This window comes from Corella eumyota, chromosome 2 (assembly GCF_963082875.1).
Source record: "Corella eumyota chromosome 2, kaCorEumy4.1, whole genome shotgun sequence".
NCBI classification, from domain to species: domain Eukaryota; kingdom Metazoa; phylum Chordata; class Ascidiacea; order Phlebobranchia; family Corellidae; genus Corella; species Corella eumyota.
Window position 1 is genome coordinate 9,720,117 of NC_137491.1, and position 21,266 is coordinate 9,741,382.

At 30.0% G+C, this 21,266-nt stretch overlaps 4 protein-coding genes across 4 annotated transcripts; 3 read left to right on the forward strand and 1 right to left on the reverse strand.

Annotated features, from left to right (window-relative positions):
* Window positions 1–314: 314 nt before the first annotated feature.
* LOC145743587 (kelch-like protein 26) lies at window positions 315–4,973 on the forward strand. The gene is made up of 11 exons (XM_082561586.1): window positions 315–444; window positions 532–749; window positions 970–1,054; window positions 1,142–1,941; window positions 2,279–2,536; window positions 2,710–2,922; window positions 3,039–3,494; window positions 3,584–3,738; window positions 3,899–4,071; window positions 4,199–4,424; window positions 4,704–4,973. The coding sequence occupies exons 1-11, from the start codon at window positions 327–329 to the stop codon at window positions 4,843–4,845; spliced, it is 2,844 nt and encodes a 947-aa protein (XP_082417712.1). The 5' UTR covers window positions 315–326; the 3' UTR covers window positions 4,846–4,973.
* A 718-nt stretch (window positions 4,974–5,691) lies between these two features.
* LOC145743597 (reactive oxygen species modulator 1-like) lies at window positions 5,692–6,205 on the forward strand. The gene has a single exon (XM_082561597.1). The coding sequence runs from the start codon at window positions 5,732–5,734 to the stop codon at window positions 5,981–5,983; it is 252 nt and encodes an 83-aa protein (XP_082417723.1). The 5' UTR covers window positions 5,692–5,731; the 3' UTR covers window positions 5,984–6,205.
* On the forward strand, window positions 6,167–21,163 carry LOC145743588 (WD repeat-containing protein 46-like). The gene is made up of 12 exons (XM_082561587.1): window positions 6,167–6,289; window positions 6,451–6,553; window positions 6,717–6,801; window positions 7,074–7,223; window positions 7,493–7,597; window positions 14,305–14,455; window positions 15,198–15,321; window positions 15,683–15,794; window positions 16,710–16,887; window positions 19,587–19,710; window positions 20,270–20,460; window positions 20,675–21,163. The coding sequence occupies exons 1-12, from the start codon at window positions 6,173–6,175 to the stop codon at window positions 21,047–21,049; spliced, it is 1,815 nt and encodes a 604-aa protein (XP_082417713.1). The 5' UTR covers window positions 6,167–6,172; the 3' UTR covers window positions 21,050–21,163.
* Window positions 8,039–12,512, reverse strand: LOC145743430 (guanine nucleotide-binding protein G(i) subunit alpha-3-like). Its single transcript, XM_082561386.1, has 9 exons — window positions 12,242–12,512; window positions 11,639–11,763; window positions 11,215–11,308; window positions 10,895–10,999; window positions 10,465–10,616; window positions 10,190–10,322; window positions 9,824–10,001; window positions 9,176–9,300; window positions 8,039–8,777 (listed from the first exon to the last, which is right to left on the reverse strand). Exons 1-9 carry the CDS (start codon window positions 12,332–12,334, stop codon window positions 8,712–8,714), a joined length of 1,071 nt encoding a protein of 356 aa, XP_082417512.1. The 5' UTR covers window positions 12,335–12,512; the 3' UTR covers window positions 8,039–8,711.
* Window positions 21,164–21,266: the final 103 nt, after the last annotated feature.

Here is a 21,266-nt window from a genome sequence, read left to right on the forward strand (position 1 = left end):
TTTTGGCGATTGGAGCACGATATAGTGTGACGTCATAATATAAAAGTTGTCTAACCGGTCATGTGTTGCCAATTTTTGGCTTGAGCCGTTTTTGTTGAAAGATGATTAGTTGGTATTATTGTTTAAATAGAAAGTCTTGAACTTTTTTTATTAAATCAGGTCAGACAGACTTATTTAAGGTCATATTTATAATCTACTTCTGTTTAGACTAAGCAGAGTAGGCCAGCTAAATTAATATTAACTTAAAGCAGTTAACTTGGCAGGAATGATATAAAACTACTATACATTTTTATATTCTTTGTACTTTTAGAATATGTTTGAATAAAATGCCAAAAACTGTGTTTAAAAACTTAAAAGCGTTAAAGTTACCAGTTCGAAAAAATAAGGCTGAAGAGAAATCAAAAACTGAAAATTGTAAAACAAAGAAAGAACACAAGTTTAAAGGTAATTTTTTAAGCAAAATTAAAACCTTACTGTCTTTAAAAATCTAGAATATTTTTATAAAATTATTTACTCTTTTTTTCCGTTTAGGTATTCGAAAACTAATACCTGCTGCCATGGGTAACATCACTTCGCAACGTCATCATCAAACTTACGTCATTGAGAATGAAAATGACTATGCAACTGGGTTGATGACCAAGCTAAACGAGTTGCGGGAGCATGGAATTGGTTGTGATGTCACAATTACGGATAGCGAAATAGGAGCTGCGCACAAAGTGGTTGTGTCCTATAACAAAACTCTTTTAGAGGTATTATTTGTTTTCTCGTATAGGATTAAAAACACCTTCAGTAACACACACCCTTTAATAAGGGCCTCCTTGTCACAGGGTAAACTAAAGGGTGTGATAAAGTAATATGTAGAAAAAAAATCAAATGGTAATATAATGAAAAAAAATTTTTTTGGTAAACTTGCTACTAGTCAGAGGAATTCTACCTAAGTATTTAATTTATTTAAAACTCGTTTTTTAGATGACTGAATCAAAGACAATTGTTTTAAAAATAAATGATCAGACTGAACATAATGAAGACAACGTGGAAGTAAATGCAGAAAATGGTGAATACAACTTTACAATAATTATAAAAACATTAAATTAAAAAAAAAAACAGAAATTAAAGACTTTTATTTTATTTACATATTTAGATAATGAAGGATCAAACGTAGATCCAGTTGTCAATGTCGATACTGAAATTACAGATACAACCGTTACTACTGCTGATGACGTCACCGACCCCACAGAAGACCTTGTAGCACATTTAAAGTCCGATAATGTCACCACCGAAAAGAGTGATGACGTCACAGAGCAGGAAACCACCGAAACTGCCGATGATGTAATATCTCCCCCATTGTTTAGTGAATTGTCCACACTAAGTGTAAACAATGACGTCACCAACACAATAGATACAAATGGCGACGTCACTAACTCTGACGAAGTGTCGATGAGTAAAGAAGAGGAAGCGAATCAGCAATCAAATATTCCATCCACGAGTGACACTAGTGATCAAGTTGAGAACGAAGAGTTGCCACCCAGCTACGACACGGTCGTGATGCCAACTTCGTTTAAAAACCCTGTCGACGTTTTAGTTAACTTTCTTTACACATCGCATATCGATATTACCCGAAAAAACGTCGCTGCTTTACGTGTATTAGCTAACCAGTGTGGCCTAGTCGACATCGTAACGGCATGTAACGAATTTGATGTTGTTTTGCAATGCGAAACGCAAGACATGGCTACGAATGAGGAAAAAGATGCAACAGCCTCGCAGTTCAGATACCGTTACTCTGACCCAACTTTGTCGAGTAAAATGCTGAAACATTTTAACAGCCTGCGTATGGAGAAAAAGTTCACTGACACAGTTGTTTTTTCACCGTCGAGGAATATAACGATGGACGCTCATGCTGTTGCGTTGTTAAGCAGTTCTAACTTCTTTGAGCCTATCCAGGTAATAAAAATGTATTTAACCTTTTTTTAAAGTCCTGTTTTTAGATTCAATTAATATTTTTTTATGGTTCTAAGTCAATTTTACCTACAACAGCTCAACCACTAACCTTAAGACAAGTCATTTTTAGATAAACCAAGCAAATAAAATTTTTTTCTTTGTTATTTTGTATATTAAATAATCATTTATTTGTTGGGCTTGAAGTGTTACTGGTTAATTTGTCTTTGGGTTTATTTGACCAAAGTTAAAGTGTCTCTGAACTTAATAAACTGGTCACCTTAATTTCACTTACGTTTAAATAGATTTAAAAATGTATAACATGAATATCAATATATAACAGATTGGCGTTGGAAAAAGTGAAGAATTTGAGGTATCGGAAGTCGACGAAGTTGTATTCCAGTCTTTAATAAACTACATTTACACTGGTCGTATAGGAATAAACTCACAGACTGTCGCTAAAATGATGAAAGGGGCTCAAAGAATGCAGTTAAGTGACGTAATAGAGGGGTGCGCTGAGTATCTTGAATCCTCTGTAACGGTACATAACTGTATCCAATACAGGACAATGGCCATCGACTATAACTGCCAAAAATTAAAGGTAAAAACTAAAATAAATGTGTTTAATGTCATACTAATATTAAAAAAAAAATTTGCAAAAGTTTTTTTAAAATTAAGGTAAAATTAAATAAAAAGTGCATTAATTAAGGGTGTATGTAGTTGACCATTACAAAATGTTATATAAATTGAAATAACCATTTTTATTTTAATTAGGATCGTGTTCATGAGTTTATTGCCGTTAACTTCCACCATGTTGCGAGGTCATGTGACTTTATGACCCTATCCGTTGGTGGTTTAGTCGAGCTAATGTCGTCACATCATTTACATGTCGAGTTTCCGGTGTCAGAAGGTGAAATGTCGGTGTTTCATGCCGTTAAAAGATGGATTAACCACGACGAAATAAACCGAACTCAACATTTAGAAGAGGTGTGTATATGTGAATTAAAGTCCGTAAATCGTAGTCAATCTTAATTCAAAGCTCTTTTGAAAGGCACAACCTTCTAATACAAATACATTGTTAAATGTTGAACTAACTTTTCTAGGTCATGAGTGCTGTACGATTTCCTCTTATAAGTTACAAACACCTTATTGATGACATTACAACCGATTCGATGGTAATGGGCAACGAAAACCTATGCAAGCATCTGACAAGCGTAATCTCCGGCAAACCAAACCACGTGTTTGATGCCCCGGTTGAAATGAGGGGTGTGGAGTACATAGCGACACTAGGTGGCAGTATTATGGTTTCAGATGTGACTAGTGACGAGCAGGGTTATCAGGCTGTTAGTTACACGAGTCAGTTTACACTCTACAACCCCAAGAATGGCCATTTTCATGACCTGTCCAATTTACCTGAAAAAAGGTCCCTGCATTGTGCAGTTGTTTGCGATCAGTTTATAATTGTCGCTGGAGGTCATGACCATTACTCGTGCATTGTTAATTCAGTTTACTGCTTTGATCTATCTAGTGGAAAATGGTACAATATGCCTCATTTACGTGTAAGTGAAACCAATTTTTAAACTAAATCATCTTTTACTTTATAGCTACGACCTAAGGAACAATTTGAAATATGGTTTCAATTTTTTAGATTAAAAGGTCTTGTTTTTCTATGCACGTTGTCGGGGGGTATGTGTTTGCTGTTGCTGGCCTGACACCTAGTGGTTATACTGCTACTGTGGAGCGACTGGATAGAAGAAAGGGAGTCTGGGAGTTGGCTTCTTCGTTACCTGTTACTAGATACAGGTAACTAGAATGAATTTTAATATATACATTTACTTAGCTTCAAGTTATGAATTTTTTTTTAAAGTTGTGTTGAATTGTAAAAGTGTAAGGTTTTTACTTAAGGAGTTATTTGAAAACGTTGTGGCAAGATTTGTTTAAAATTAAATCTAATAATTTACAGGCATGCTGGTTGTGTACTGAACAATGAAATAATTATAAGTGGGGGGTATGAGAAGGAAGACAACGCTTTCTCTTACAATCCTGATAACGATGCCTGGCATAAACTTCCACCTCTAAATAAGGGAAGAGATTCACATGTAATGGTTACTGTTGGAAATAGGGCTTATGCAATAGGTAGGCTATACACTTTGTACATAAATGTATTTAGATTTCAAACCTCGTACATCTAGGCTATTGTCACTGACTTTAAGATTAGCAAAATATTTTTTTAAGTTTTACGAAAAGTATAAATTTATTTAAGGTGGAAGCGGAATCGAATTTTCTGCCGAATATTTCGAGAAAGGTCAATGGACATTCATATCTTCAACTTTATCCGGCGTTTTTTCGGTTCAAACTAACATGCCAGGCAATGACAAAGATTCACCAAGTGCAACCATGCTTTACTTTCCCGGAGTGTCTGTGTATGGTGACAATATTTACTTGCTTGGAGGCTGGCAAAGTGACGAAGAAGTTGTTGATAGAGTAACGTAAGATACTTTCATAAATTTGTATTCTTTTCCCATTTTAAAATATATATATGATTTCTGATTAATTAAAGACTCAGTAGAAGTTTATACCGTTTATAGCCAGTGCTACAACATAAGAGCAGTAATGATTGAACCCAGGACCTCATGTAGTGAATCCCAATGATGTTGACCACTTTACTACGCTTGTAGTTTTATATTGGTTTTTGTGGTTTCGTCAAATCGCTTAATTTGTTAAACTATTATTTATAAAAGCTTACTACAAGTTATTGTTTATTGCAGGTTTTTAGACACAACAACTAACGAATGGAGAAGCACACCAAGTAGCATGTTGGTCTCCCGCGGTTCTGCTGCATCTTGCACGATTCGGATTCCCAAAAATTACTGGAAAATAAAATTTGGGTTTTTACCGGAGTCTAATTAAATATTTAAACGTGAAATTTTCCACGACAATGTACTTTACGTATTGACTTTTTGCAATAAAAAATTCTGTTTTGCCATGTATAATTTGTTGTTGAAAAAAAATAACACATGTTTTTGCGAATAAATTTTAATATGTATTTTATTTGAATAGTTTACCTAGTAATAAACAGAAACTTATAAAAAAATAAATCAGTAGAATGGAATACGTAAAGAAAAAAGACAAACGTGTGGCACTTTAAATTGTGGCACCTTAACCAGTGCCATAAATCATAACTACTGCTCCACGTGTCAGTTTATGTTTTACTTTAAAGCCTAGCAATAACTAAAAAATATACGAAACACAGCCATATTTACGTTTTAACATGGCATGTACTTGCGTAATATGACTCCTAACTTGTTAAATATATATGCGTTTTTATAGAGAAATGGTATGCTTGTTTTTGGATAATCTAACTAATGATTGTGACAGAAAAACTGAATTATTCTGCAGTTTTAAATGTTTGTTTTATAAGCAAACAGTTATGTACTTGGTATTTATATACGTTAAAATTAAAAAAAAAAGAGAATAAACATATAAATTTGATTGAAAATAAGTGTGGCAAGGGTTAGATATGATCTGCTAAACTTACTGTTGAGGTTAAAATTTGTATTTATAAATTAATCAGTGCTTTTGTAAAATTACGAACAGATTTAACATAATAATTTTGATGCCACGTCTGAAAAAGCTGTGTGTAATTAAAAACAATTTAAAGTACTAATATTATGACAGAATTGCTTTAAAAAATGCAATATGAATGAATTAGTAGAGCTATATCTATTTTTTCAATCATTTATTGTTTTAGTTTCAGTTTTTTGCTTAAAATAAAAGGAAACAACTGACAACCAACATGCCAGTTGGAAACATGGGAGGTAACACGGGGGGCCAAAAACCGTCTTGTTGGTCAACAATCAAAATGGGGTTCGGGATGGGATTTACTGTTGGAATGGGTGCTGGGATTATTTTTGGGACTTTTGGGGGTCTGCGTGCGGGGTTAAGAGGTCGTGAACTTTTTAGTACAATTGGAAAAACGATGGTCCAAAGTGGAGGAACTTTCGGAACTTTTATGAGTATTGGAATGGGCATGAGAGGATGCTTATAAAAAAACACAATTTATTTAATTTAAGATTTTCTGGTGAAAATTATATCTGAAAAAAAACTATCTGTGTTATGTTATTCTATTATGCATTTTGATGTTATGGGGTATTAAGTTTGTGCAGCAATTACAATAACTATTGAAGTAATGTTGTTGTTATAATGTTTTTGTTCTATTTACTTTGATGTTTGTTTGATGCTAATATCATCGTGCTATTTAATTTTTAGACATGTTTTAAGTTTTATGAATATGTCTTCAACAAGATTTTTTAACACAAAGGAAAAAGCGAAAACACAAAGAAGGAGAAAAAGGGTAAATATAAATTTGTTTGATTTTTTTAAAGTTAAAATGTAAATGAATAATTTTTTTTAAGAAATAAATCTGTGATATCTTTGAAACATTTAAAATTTTTAATCAATGAAAACATACATAACATCATTTATGAGATAGATTTTTTATGTTTTTTATTTTAGGATCCCTTTCGTGGGGCAGCACCAGTTTCAGAGGAAAGTAAAAAAACTTACCAGCGAGGGGAGAAATATGATTCCAAAGATGTTAGAGATATTAAACTAAAAAGTATGTTCTCATAAATTGTTTTTTATTTTATATACAAAATCTATCATGAATTCAATCGCTTGAAAACTTATTATATTTTTTGTAAAGAAAACATTCTTTTTGCATATAGTGTATTTATTAAATAAAAAAGTTGCTGTATATAAATATAAATTATTTTTTTTAGGTCGCTTAGAAAAAACAGAAAATAAGTATAACAAAGCTGTTACACAAGCTTCAAGATATGAGTTACTTCTTACTGAAGAACCAGGGTAATTTTTGGATAAAATATATTAAAAAATAATAAACTTTTTTATGTGTTTCTGAAAGGGTATTAGTTACAATTTTTTAATCTTGCCTGATAACTTAAATTTATGTTAAAATATTATAATAAAACTAAAAGGTTAAGTTGTTATACTGTATTAGGCAATAGTTTAAGTAAGTTTTTTTAATTTAATTAAAACTCCCTTTTCAATGTCCAATTAATATCTTAAAAAACTTTTTAGTTTATGTAATTTATTTTAAAATATCAATTATTTTTAAGGTTTCTTGAAACAGAAGAAGGGGAAGATTCTTGGAACATTAAACAACATGAAATAGTTGACAATGTTGACATTACAAGTGCTGGAAAACATTTTGAACTTAACCTTGATCAGTTTGGGCCCTACTGCATTGATTATACAAGAAACGGAAGGTCCTTTTTATTAAACTTTTAAAACCAAATAACCATACATACCTGAATTTAATTTTTTTTAAATTGGTTTGTCGACGATTTTTAAACAGCATATTATTTAAAATGTTTTTTTTTGTTTTAAATTAGCTTAACATCTCAGAAGCAATTTTTGGAATTATTGAAAATGCTGTCTTGTAAAAATGATATTTATATATAAAAGTATTTGGTATAAAATCTCTAGTTTTTAAGCTTATTTAATTTAATATTTTCGCTTAATTTGAATTATTTAGGCATTTACTTCTGGGTGGAAGGAGAGGACATGTGGCAGCCTTTGATTGGATAACCAAGAAGTTAATGTGTGAAATAAATGTCATGGAATCAGTCAATGATGTTAAGTAAGTCACTTGTATATAATAACTATATGCCTTTAGTTGGTTATAATTATGGCAACTTAAATGTATATACAATGCCTTGTAGCAAATCTCTTATCCATTTGATGGCGCTAGCAGTTTGCTTATCCACTTTTTAAAAGTTAGAAATTTTAGGAAATGACAATTTGCAATTTGAGGTTAAATATATATTCCCCTAAATTTACCAAAAAAATATTATTGGTAACAACAAAATAATAATCTAATTTTTAAGACTTGTCTAATTTTTAAAGTTCTATGCTATAAAATATGTAGTTTATATATAAAAATATATTATTAGCACTACAGAATTGTAGATAAAAATAGATTTTAAATCGTGCTTTTACTCAAGACCATATGGTGTATGATAGTTAAACTTCTAACATAGACTAATTAAAACCTGTATCACGAGTTTTAATCTACATTCAGTCCAAGCAAAGTTTTTGCTTTATTTTGGTCAAATCGTGAAAATAGAAATAAAACACATAGAATAGATGCACAAAAAAAAATCAATAAAAATTTATTTATATATGAACAAACAAAACAATGTTTTATGCTTGTTGTACACGTAAAAGCAGCCAACGAAATGACCAGAATTGGCCAATTTTAAAACCAATTCAAGTTAATATATTAAACAAATTGTGTCAAGTATTAGATACCTCGACATAAAAACAAAGGGGATATTACCTAAAATAGACAACAAAGTTGTCAAATAGTTCGTTTCAGTAGACACATTTTTATAAATACGATGTTAAATTTACTCAAAAATGCTTGTATGGTACCTTTTGATTTTAAGTTTGTTGGGTATACATAACCTGTTAACAATTTAAATGTTTTATTTGAGCTAACATTTTTACTTAAAGGTAGATACTGCTAGTCAACATTAGTATAAGTTACACTAGCCTATACACTAACACTTGCGGTTTCAGTACAATATTTATAATGTTTCAGAAAAAATGCCATAAAAACGGTAATTTTGTTGTGCAATAATCACCATAAGTCTTGTTGGTGAGATTAAGTTGAGGGCATTTTCATCATAGCACTTTAATATGTTGGGGCAGTACCCATTCTTTCAATGACAGTTTGTTCTGCCATTAAGGCCCTAAATTAATCCGATTTCCATCATATTTGATTTTGTAATAACATCGGCAATTGCATCAAAAACCACCTAAACATTAATAAAAATGTGTTTATTATTTATAAATTTGAATCAACAGGAAAGTTATCTCACTAGGGACTAGTTAATGTGAAGTAATCTTTTCCCTTGTGGTATTTGTAGTCTTACAGACTAAACCATGTAGAAAGGTAATAGCTATTGCGGGTCAATATATAAACTTGTATTTTTATATCATTATGTTTTATAGCTATTTTGGATAGTTTGCTTTAAAGTATAAACATTTACCTATAATAGTAATATTAGTTTTAAATGTTATTTAATTTGTAAAAAAATATGAAAACAAAAAAAGTGTTTATTACTAGCCTCTTATAATTATACACCATGATTTTTGCAGCTCATTTTTTTATTTTGTTTAACCCCAACCTTTACCATTTTGATCATAGTCTTACCTCTATATTTCTAGTGTCGGTAGCACAAGTAAAATGAGAGTAGATTTCTTTAGTTTGTGGATGTAAATTTAAATCTTCAAATTGTCTTCTGATGTAGACTGATGCTTCAGCATAAGTGTTGTTACCTAGGAAATTTAAATTAAATTTTATGTTTTACTTAAATAAAAAAGCCTAGGTTTAAAAATAATATAAAATATTGGATTTTCTGTAAGGAAATGTTTAGAGTCAAATTTGGTTATGGGTTTAATAGTGATACCCTTTCATACTCTTTTATTTTATTTCTTATCTTATTAATGATGCAATTCCCTATGGGTACAGTTTGTTTGGTTAACTGACAGTTTGTTTTGACGTATAATTTGTTATGTAAAAATAAATAATTGGCCAATTAACAATATTGTTTTTAAAAACTTGAATAAATTTATTTATAGGATAAAATACTTGAATGCCCTTATATTCGCACTTAAATGCCCTTACATTTGCACGTCCTATTTTTTTTAATTTACTGTAATATTAGCTTAAAATACAGAAAACCTAATGCCTTTACATCCATGCTTTGATTTTATCTGGTTAACCCACAATACTCCTGCCAATAAATCCATTAAGAATGTGTTAAGTGATAGTGTTAAAGTTGATCTAGCACCATATTACCGTCATAATCCTTAAAGCACACAGTCAGCGGGGAGGTTTGAATTTTGGTTTGGAACAAATCCTTTTTGTTGAGAAATAGGATCATGGCAGTTCGTTTAAACCACGAGTTGTTGCAAATTGAATCAAATAAAACCATTGACTCGTGCATTCTGTTCATCTCTTCATCTTCTAGAAGAACCTGAAATCAGTAATTAAATTTATTTAATATTACAAAAAGATTGGAAACTACGATTTTATTTTATATTTGATATTATTCAGTCTTAAGGTCAATGTAATAAAACCCATTGTAAATTTGGAATTATTTGTTTTTTAAATTTAACATTTTTCGTTCTATTTTCATTGATTTAAAAAAAATTTTATCCTTACTTGATCATACCCACTAAGTGCTACAACAAAAATAATTGCTGTAACATCCTCGAAACAATGAATCCATTTTTTTCTTTCTGTTCTCTGTCCCCCAACATCAACCATTAAAAAGTTAATGTCTTTAAATGAAAACCTAAAATCACAAACATTTTGGTAATCTTTTATGTCAAGTTAATATAATAAATTTGTTAAAACTTTATTTTTTCAGTTTAATTAAGGCTGTTTGTCAAAATATAGTTTATTTAGCCATTTTTTTAAAAATTTTTTGTTTTTACTTGGTTTCTGATATTCCTGTGGTTGTTATCCTTGTTCTTAAGATATCTTGCTCATTTGGGACATATTCACTATTCATTATTCTTTCCAAATCATTCATAAAATAAAATGTTGAATCAATCAAGTGATACTCGTTAGATCGACTGTAACATTCCTAAACAACATGTAAATTAAAATTACTTCATATTTTTTTTAAAGTTTTGCTGTTAATACATAAAGAGGGTTTAAAACCATTTCTTAAATTATAGATTGCAAATTTAAAGCTTTTATGTTAATGTTTTTAGAAAAAAAAATTTAAATGGTTAAAATCTTAATTATTTGTTATTTCTTAATACAATATATTCTTAGTTGATTAATTATCATCCACTGGTATTAAAGCTAAGATCATGTTTAGATAAAAGGTATTTATATTTCCAAACAATGTAAATATACCTGAATGCCCTTATCTGCCCATAAATTTTTAATGCATTCCCCTAATTCTTGCGATATCTCATCAGATAAGATTGAGCTAGCTGCTAATACTTTATTAGCCGCATCCTTAAATATATAAAATTATTTTTAGGTTGTGCCTATTGAATCTTTTTAAATATCTTAATTAAAAAGTTAAAATGAAAGCCAAATTGCTTGGCTTGTAAGACTTAACAATTGAAAATATGTTGTTTAAAACAATGTAAAATGGTAGAATTATACGTTAGTGGTTTGTAACACTATTTTATTTTATTCTTTTTTTAAAATATTAACACATTGTTTACCAAATTTGCTGGATTGTTGTATTCAATCTCTAAATTGGACATTGCTTTAACCATGGCATGTATCGCTTGAATGATATTTCCATAAACCACAGGCCTAAACACAATGTGTTAGTTTTATTGTGATAAATTTTGACTTAGAAAAAACAACCCAGAAAATAGTTAAACCCCAAATTTTTACTATTGATTAATACTTAAAGGCAGAAACATTACACAATTTTGTTACAAATGTAGTTTTTTTTTTTGTTAACTTTAATTGCTTTTTTTGTCAAACTCAGCTGAACTTTGTTTGCAGCAGCCTTTAAAACAGGATGTTTTGTACAAAATTTGTCTCATTTTTTATACAAAGTCATTGTGTCACTCTATTGACAATGGTTTGAGTTGTTTAGCTAGAAGGGATATTAGAACATTATTGATTGATACATACTTGTATTTTTTGATCTCGTATTCTGAAAAGCCGTCCTTGTGAATAATAACCATTTGTTTAACGACTGTACTTTTTCCCGACTCCCCAGCTCCAAGTAGCAGGAGTTTAATTTGTTCCATATATGCCTAGGAAAAATTTTAATTATTAATTGGCAATTATAAAAGTTCTGCGTACATCTTTTTTGTGTGATGTTGTTTTTTGAATAAAATGTGTTATAAATACTCTTTTAAATGGTTTTCTGATAATACTTTTGTGATATTTAGAATTTATCATAGCACTGCGTTTATAGTGCGTAGGCTTAATTAGAAAAACGTTGTTTTAATAATAGTGAAAATGAATAATGCAATAAACCAACATGTTAATATCCGGTGTACTGTAGCATATAATATTAAAAGGTCAGCAAATAATATTATGATACGTGCAATTAAACAGTAAACCTTGAACAAAACACTTGCAGGCCAAGTTTAGGCGGCAAAGTGAAACTTTAGCGGGATAAATAAACATTAAATATAGGATATTTTTTTATATTACATCTTAAAAGCGGTATAATGGGCAATTTTCAAAGCTTCAACACATTAATTATTGTTTTAAAGTTACTGTTACCTTCGTTTCGTTTCTTATTTGCCTATCAATGTTTCGACTTTTCGTATTCGCTTCTGCGTTGTCTTTGGTTAAACCACACCCCATTTTCAACATTTGGGCAGGTCAGTCGTTTTTAGCTCTTAAAAAACTTAAAAATTTCCTGATTTTTTCTAAAAAAATGCTGTTCTCTGCTTTTTTGACAGGTTTTCTTCGTGCTGGTTAAGTTAAGGCTGCTTCTTTATAAATAATTAAAGCAGTATTTACTATTCGTTCAGTTGTTAGTTTTTGCTCTTAATCTGTAAAACAAGGTTTTGGTTGCTTAATAAATTACTATTTTTAAATTTTAACTTGTTTTAAACTGATAAAAAGGCAACCCTATCTAAACTATCTTTTTACAATTATTTACGCACGCTTCCTGCTTTTGTACAGGCTGTTTATAATTAAAATGAAAGTATTTTGTTCTTTGTTCTTTATTAATATTCATACATTCAGTCGGGTTCTAACAGTAATGTCATTTATTATTAAATGTTTCGTTGTATATAAAAAGCGCCACTTAACTTTTTCCCTTGATAGTTTTGTTTTTGTATCCCTTGTGTATCGGTTCAAGACCTCCTATACTAAACAGAGAATCGTAATATGACACCGAGGTTTATCAAAATACTGTAAGCTAGAAAACGGATACTATAGTCACCGAAGTTGTATCTTTACTAAACACAATTAGGGCAACATATAATAGGTCTGGGCTGGAAAGCCATGTCGTATCATATGACTTTTCTATTACATAACCTTTTTAATAATACATGTTTGTACGTTTTTGTGGGCGTCTACTGTTTTTTGTCTCCAACTTTAAATTTTTTTGTTATTTTGATAAACTCGTTATGTTAAGGTTTAAGCCTTATTTTTATGCCCTACTTGAGAATGACTGTTAAGGCTTGCCCACTATTTAATATATTGATTTATATTTGTTATAATTATTAAACAGTTAAAATAAGGCGGATTAGGCAAATAACTGAATCAATAAATACCTGCTAAAATCAAATTAGTTACAGCTTTTAAATAATTAAAACTCACAGATCGGAACGTTTTTGATAGAAACTAGGCGCATTAATGATAGTCACTTAAAAAAATGTAAAACTTTTTCAGAGCTAAACCACAAATTCATTTTTGGCATAAATTAAAACGGAAAACGAAATATCTATTCTTGAAATTGGTGTCCTTTTTGAGTTTCAAATTACTGTACAATTAAAGATAGCTCGGTTATAATTACTACACATACCAAACTAGTGCACTTTTAACGTTTAATTAGGCGGCTAAATTAGACGAAATAAGACTAACGTTTAATTAGGCGGCTAAATTAGACGAAATAATAATTTAAGCTAAGTTCGCTTGTTGTTATCATATGCTGACTCATAGACTTATCCAAGCAATATGTTGATAAAAGCTAAATTTAGGATATAACATTGTCGGTTATTTAAACTCATTTTTTTTAATACTAATCTAAAGATTTGTTATTTTTGATCTAAGTTTCGTTCAGCTTTCTAAAAGAATTTTAAATCGTTTGTTATGTCGGACTATTTTGGAAAACTATTGTGTTCTACCAGCGGTCTACTTTACTTTTCATTGTGAATTATTATATTTCAAAGCCTAATTATTTTTGCACACAAATTCTGTTTTCTTAACCAAAATGACGTTTTTAATTGAAAAATAATTATTTTAGTTTATTAACTTTCTTCAGTATATCACTGAATGTGTTCTATATTCTGGGGGTAACTGTTTGAAAATAATTGGCCTGTGAAACTAGCTGTTTACTGACATTTTTGTGCTATTTTTAATTTGTTAATGGTGTTTACGTACGATACACGTTAGGCATTTTAATAAAAACTGTGCTCTCTTTTTAAATTTTTTCTTTTTTAAACTTTACCTAACTCAATTACAGTTTTCATAGATTTAATATGCTAAAATTGCTCCACTTTTACAAGTCTTTTTTTTGCAGCATTTGTAAATATCCAAAACATAATTTTTTTACAGTAATCTCTAAGTTTTTTTTGTTTTAAACTTTTTTTATTATTCTGTTTTACTTACAGATGGTTACATACTGAAAATATGTTTGCAGTTGCACAGAAAAGGTGGTTATATGTATACGATAATCAAGGAATCGAACTGCATTGCCTAAAACGCTTTAACGAAACCTGCAAACTGGAATTTTTGCCTTTTCATTTTCTACTAGTCGCTTCCGTAAGTAAATTAACTCGGCATGACAATTAGTTTTTTAATTAAATTATGATAGTTATAAAAAAAAGTCTCTTTAAAAAATGGATTTTATATTTAATAAGCTTTTAATTTAGTCCATTGTTTTTTTATTACAAACCTTTCGTATAGGCCAGTTTTAATATGTCAATTATTCATTTTTTGTAACTTAATACGCCTATACCGCACTATTTGATATATAGCTTTTTACAAAAAACAATGAACAACATTTATATATGTGACACAATGATTTAAAAATCAATTAATATACGCATACGTACGACTAGTTTTAACATTACGTAATTATTTTGTGACATATATATATTTTTTGACAAATATCCTTTACAAAATTGGTCCAATAACACATCTACAGTTTATGTAACTATAATTTGTTTTTTTTGGCCGCCCTTACTTAATTAACTTACGTAACCCAAAATATTATTATGCCATTTCTGTGGCCTAAATATATCCAATATCTATGCGCTACTACTCAAAAGCAACACCATTTAATTTAAATTGTAATATAGGTATAAGTTTAGCCAGTTTATATAGATGTAAAATTTTTATATAGACCCAAAAAATTTTTTTGATAAATTTAAACAATTTGATCCGAATGCGTAAATTTAATTTTCTGTATTTTATCGCCTTATTAGATGTTCATTTTTTGTTCTCAAAAGGTTACAGGCAAAAAAATATTCACCGCAAAAATAAATGATATTTAATTCCACAGAATAGGCATGGATTTTTGCAGTACCTTGATATTTCTGTCGGGCAAATAAATTCCACGATTCAAACAAGGTCTGGCAGACTTGATGTAATGTGTCAAAATTCACACAATGCAACGATTATTTTGGGTAGGAAGTGACATTTATAATTTTTTAAATTTTTAAAACGTTCTGCGATATATTTAAATTTAAAAACCTAGTTATCTCTTATTGTAATTTTTTGACATCTTAACCGAAAAATGATTACTTACATCGACGTTTAACCCAACAAAAATTTACCGAAAACGCTATTTTGGCAAAAATAAAGTATTTTCTTTTAACTTTTTACCCCGAACCCTGAAAAATGCTTTGAAATTTTAATCAAGTTTAACCAAATTTCGCAAAAAAAACCTGATACCCATTTTGGGTAGCGCTCTTCATGGTATGGAACGATTGGCTCCATTTTCAAAGTAACGTTGTTTAAAATTACCCTAAATTTTGTATTTTTCAGGTCACCACAACGGTACCGTTTCCATGTGGAGCCCCACTCAGAAGGAACCGTTAGTTAAAATGTTGTGTCATAAAGCTGCTGTACGTTCTGTCGCGGTTGACTTAAAGGGAAAGTAAGTTTTGTTTTGATGATTTCTGAATAGTTGAGTTTTACACCACTATTATTAAAGTTCACACTACACTTCGAAAACGAAATTAGATTTAAATAAGTTTTTGATATATTGAACATCTAGTAAATCACATATTAACTTTCATAACAAAACTAACTTATTTTTAAAACTATTTTTAGAGTATAGTCTAATTGGCCTGCTGTACAACTTTTAATTGTTTTACCTTTAAAATAGGCTTAATATGCTATTGTGCTTACATATCACACGAACTATTTATAATATTTTTTTTTTTTATATAGTAGTTCGCGTTTAATATATCTATATCGTTGTAAATTTTAAAGCCTGCCCTTACATCCTACATACTTATAAATCTTAAAACATTACGACAATATTAAAAATTAGACTATTTGTTATTCTTTTTAAATTATAACCACATCACTTCTTTTAATAGGCCATTCAAGAAAAAAAATCTAGTATATTAGTTTTTTTTTATTGAAACCCTAATTGATTTGTATTAACAGTATTATATTGTCTATTATTGCTTGTATCATTGTTTTAAAGGTCATTTATATTCTCATCGCATTTCCTGTGGTGGGTTATTGCTCATAGCATCTATTGTTGTTGTTTTTCGACATTGATTTTATGATAGTTAGTGGTCGATTACGTCAAAAAATTATGAAACAGTCGTGGGCAGTTTTTTTTATCGATTTTTTCGCCAAATTGCGTTGTTAGGGATACACTATTGCGTTTAAAAAACGTTTCGTACAATATATTGTTACCTAATTTATTTTAATTGTATTTTTATTTTAAATTTTAATACTAATTAAAAAAAGGGGCCTAACGGTAAAATTTTATAGCTAAACATTTTAAATCAAATTGCAGCCAAATTATCAAAAATTTTTTGTTTATTTTCTATAGCTACCTGGCTACTTCTGGTCAGGACCGTCGCATGAAAATTTTCGACATTCGGACTTTCAAACCTCTGCATAATTACCAACCAAAAATGATACCTTCAAACTTAGCGTTCAGTCAAAGAGGTTTACTAGCAACAACTGGCGAAAACGTTGTCGAAATTTACAAGGACCCTTGCTTACAGGTAAATGATTAAGTGCATATTTAAGCCATTTAAAATATTGTTTTAAGTTTTTAGACAAAGCGCACTTTTTTGTAACTATGTTTTACTGGAAACGCAACAAGTCGAGATAGGTCAAACTTGTAAAAACATGTAATTAAAAAATCTGTTTCAATTTAACACGATTTACATTTTTTAAGTCTATTAACTAACTAACTAATACTAATCATTTCACCTACAATTTTTAAAATTTTAAATCCACCATTTTTAGGTATTTATTATAGTTTTGCACAATTTTTATCAAACCAAATATATCAGCATTGTATAACTAATACTCTTTGTATGGTTGTATTATTGCCAACAAAAATCGAAATAAATTCGATTTTAGTGCTTTTTCAGCTGTCCCACATAATACTAAGCTACGTCAAGTCGAACAATGCTTGTTAGTTTAAGGTATCGAATTTGCGGCCTGATATATTAAATCTCACGTATTGTAGCGACCTGGCAATTAAAATTATTTTTATACGGTCATTTTGTTAACAAAAACGACTTTCTCACATATATGTTGATATATCGAAAAATTGCACTTTTAATTTTTAAATTAACTATCTACTGTCTTTTATAATTTGTTTAAATAGGTTTCTAACTTAAATTAATTTTTTGGCCATTTTTTTTTAATGTTTTGCCTATTTTAGTTTTGTGAACATAACGAATTTTGTTTTTACTACTAAATTTATTCTGGTTATGCTAGCCTGGATTTGCCTAGATTGCCTTATACTACTAAGCTTTGTTGTTTTAGCTATTGTTGTGCCAGACTTTTACTTGTAGTCTATTATACATCCATAACCAAATCGTAGTTGGGGTTTTCAATTTAATTTTAGCTTTTTTTTATCTTGTTTATTCATTGAGAATTTTCCGCGTATCAATCCTAATCTCTAATGCAAATCGACCGAGTTTAACTTCCCCCAATTCGCGCGTTTTCGAGAAATTGTGACGTCATGTTTGACGTCATCTTGTTATTTTTAAACAAAAAAACATTTGCTAAACGAAGAACAGTAACTGAAAACCAAAATGCAAAAAAACAAGCCTCAAATTTAAAAACAAAAATCACAACATTTTTAAAGCTACTGATAGTTATGTATTAAAAGTCTAACCTATACTTAACTTTTGCTACTAAATCCATTCTTCATTATTGTTTACCTTGCGTTCTGCATAACAAATGAACGCAATTATCGCGTTATACCGCGCTGCAGCGGATTAAACCACACACGCCGATAGCGTATTGTAATTGAATATTATTAATACGTTCGCAAAATAAAAACCCTTACTGCTCTCTGCGCACTTATTTCCGTTCTGGTGAGTATTTGATAGCGTTTGTTTTTATTAGTGTTATTATTATTATTGCTGGTGACGCTATGGTTTAACGTATAACAAAAGCACTGCTGCGTAATAACAAAACAATTGTTTTTTAACGCACGTCAATTTTTTTGCAAAACTTTTTTGTCTGTTCTGCGTATTTCTAAAGGTTGTCATATTTAAAAAAAAATTTAAATTGTCTAGGGTTCAGCTTACTAGTTTAAAAAAACGCTGTGATTTAACCCTTGCTTGGCAACTAATTTTAGCGTTTAAATATTAATTTCAACAACGCTTTTATTAAAACATCCCACCTGTCTATAAAATTCCGTATTTTTTACATAAAACGACATTTTCAATCTATTAAATGACCATTTTTGGCTAACCTAGTATTATTATGCGTCAGAATTAACAAAAAACTTGTAGTTTATGGTCTTATTCGCGTGCAAGCGGGTTTATACTCTTGTTAACTTCCCTTCGTATGTTTTGTAACTGTAAGTATTTTGTGGAATTTTAAAGGAAGTTTACTTTGACAATTGAGTGAATCGACCTTACATTTTACCCTGCTCTGTGTATTAGTAGAATAAAAAAAACTTGTGATTTAAGGGTGTTAAAAAACTTTGCTGTTTTATATTAGACTTTGATACCGTTAATGTATCAGGCCAATAAATAAAATTTCCGAGTTTGTTTTGGTTGCAAATTTGATTTATTTTTTGACTAAATCAAATATTTTGGCTAAATTTAAAAATTGTCAATATTTTTTGAGGTTTAAATCTTTGTAACTTTAACTTACTTTGTACTTAAAAGTGATAAAATTTTAGTTTTAATATTACAACACGAATACCTGTGACCTCCTTATTGATTATTGATTGATGTTTATATGTAAAGTGATCTGTTAGCTTTAAATCGATTTGTATTTTTAAATTGGCGTACAAATCCAATTATCTTGTATTTTGATGTTTTAATTTCTCGTATTTCAATGTTGTAAACGGCACACATATATATTTGGATTATAAAAGCATATGTCATATACCTTTAGAGCTTTTACTAATATTTGGATTACAATTTCCAGAATGTTTTTTTTTTTAATATTTCTATGAAAGTTATTTTTTTTACTTTAAAACTGTTCAACTAAAGATTTTGGCTAGCCAAAACAATGTTGTTACCTTTATGTAATGCTCTCAGATTACAGTACTTGAATTTTAACACAAGTTTAAAGGCATTGTTAAAACAAAATGATCTTTTACATTGACCTTGTTTCCTTCGTAAAAAAACATGAACTACTCCTTCTTTTAATATTAGGTTACCTTTTCGATCAAGTCTAACAAAGACTTATATAACTAATTCTTGTATTTCAAATTCTTTCTCAGGTTCAGGAGAAACCTTATCTTACCCACCGCTTAAAATATCCGGCAAAGGACGCCAAGTTTTGCCCGTTTGAAGATGTTTTAGGAGTTGGGAAAGCAGATGGTTTTACAAGTCTCTTAGTACCAGGTATTGGTTATATTTTTCCATTGGTTTTTATGTACGACAATGTTTGGCGACTTTCAACTAAAATTTGTAACTTATCAAGACCTGAAGCTTGTGTGGCATAGTAACATGTTGCTTAGGTCATCTCTTTCCCTAAAAAATGGACCGAATTTTAAAAACTTAACTAAACTGAATACTTAATTTTACTTCATTGGGTCATGGGTTCGATTCCAAGTGTTCCTATGTTGTAGCTCTCTTAAGTAAGGCGCTATAAGCGGTAGAAATGCGTGCTGAGCCAATATTTAATCAGCAGCTTAACTATAGGGCAATTACAATCTGTAATATCCCAAACTGCCAAAGACAACACGAGACTGGGTCAGGGTAACTAATGTCACTATATGTTTAGGTCGTAAAGTCGACCCTACCACATTGAGGTTAAATAAATGTAAAAAAATATACTTTCTAAATAAAATTTTGGCGGATGACTATGCCGGGGACCAAAAGTTATATATGGCTTGGAAATTAAACTAAACGAATGTGATTAATTTGTTTGATTTATTAAACATTTTTTCACTATTTTAAGGTGCTGGTGAACCAAATTTCGACGCTAACGAAGCAAATCCACTTCGAAGTAAAAAACAAAGAAAAGAATGGGAGGTGGCCGCTTTGTTGGAAAAAATTCAACCTGACATGATCTCACTTGATCCGCTCCAATTGGCTAAAGTCGACCACGTGACCGCTGATCGACTGGAAAAGGATCGCATTGAAAGATTGGTTAGTAGCATAGTGTATCAATTTTAGTCCTGCCTTTAAATATTGTTTTTTGCCTTCAAGAAATTTGGATTTTGTACTTTTTTGTGTAAATTTCAATAATTTTTTATAATTGAAAATTGTTGTGGTGTACTATAAATGGAATTTTAAATATGCATAAAAGGATAATTTAGCTTTTTCCTAAAGTCGAGTAACATTATTACTCTATATATCTTAGGGTTACACTCCCGTTCAACCAAAGTTTGAACCCAGGTTTAAGAATAAAGGAAGAAGCAAATCTGGTCACGTTGAAAAACGAAAACAAAAAATGGCAGGCGAGGTTTTGAGAGCAAAAATTCGTGAATCGATGAACGAAAAACGAGCCAAACTTAACAAGGATCAAGAAACACCAAAAGATGACCAAGTATCAAACGTTGAAGATATTATTCACTCAAACGATAATATTGTAGATCAAACACCCATAGTAGAAGGTGAATCCATATCTGCTGTCCAAAATAATAATACACTAGTTCCTTCTACATCTACGTCCCCACCAGCAAACCCCAAACCTAGATCAGCTTTGGACAGATTTAAAAAGAAATCCTCTAACTAGACTTTTATAGGCAATTACAATGTGCAAATTCTTTCTTTCGGGTGTTCAGGACATATACTTTTAAAATAATAGTTTTTGATCTTGTTCTGTATTGCGATTTTGTCTCTTAATAAATACAAGATAAAACACACGTTTTTATGTGATTTTGGATTAAAATAATGTATAAACATATATCCATTTGCACCAAATAAACATATAGTCTACCTTAGGGCAAGTA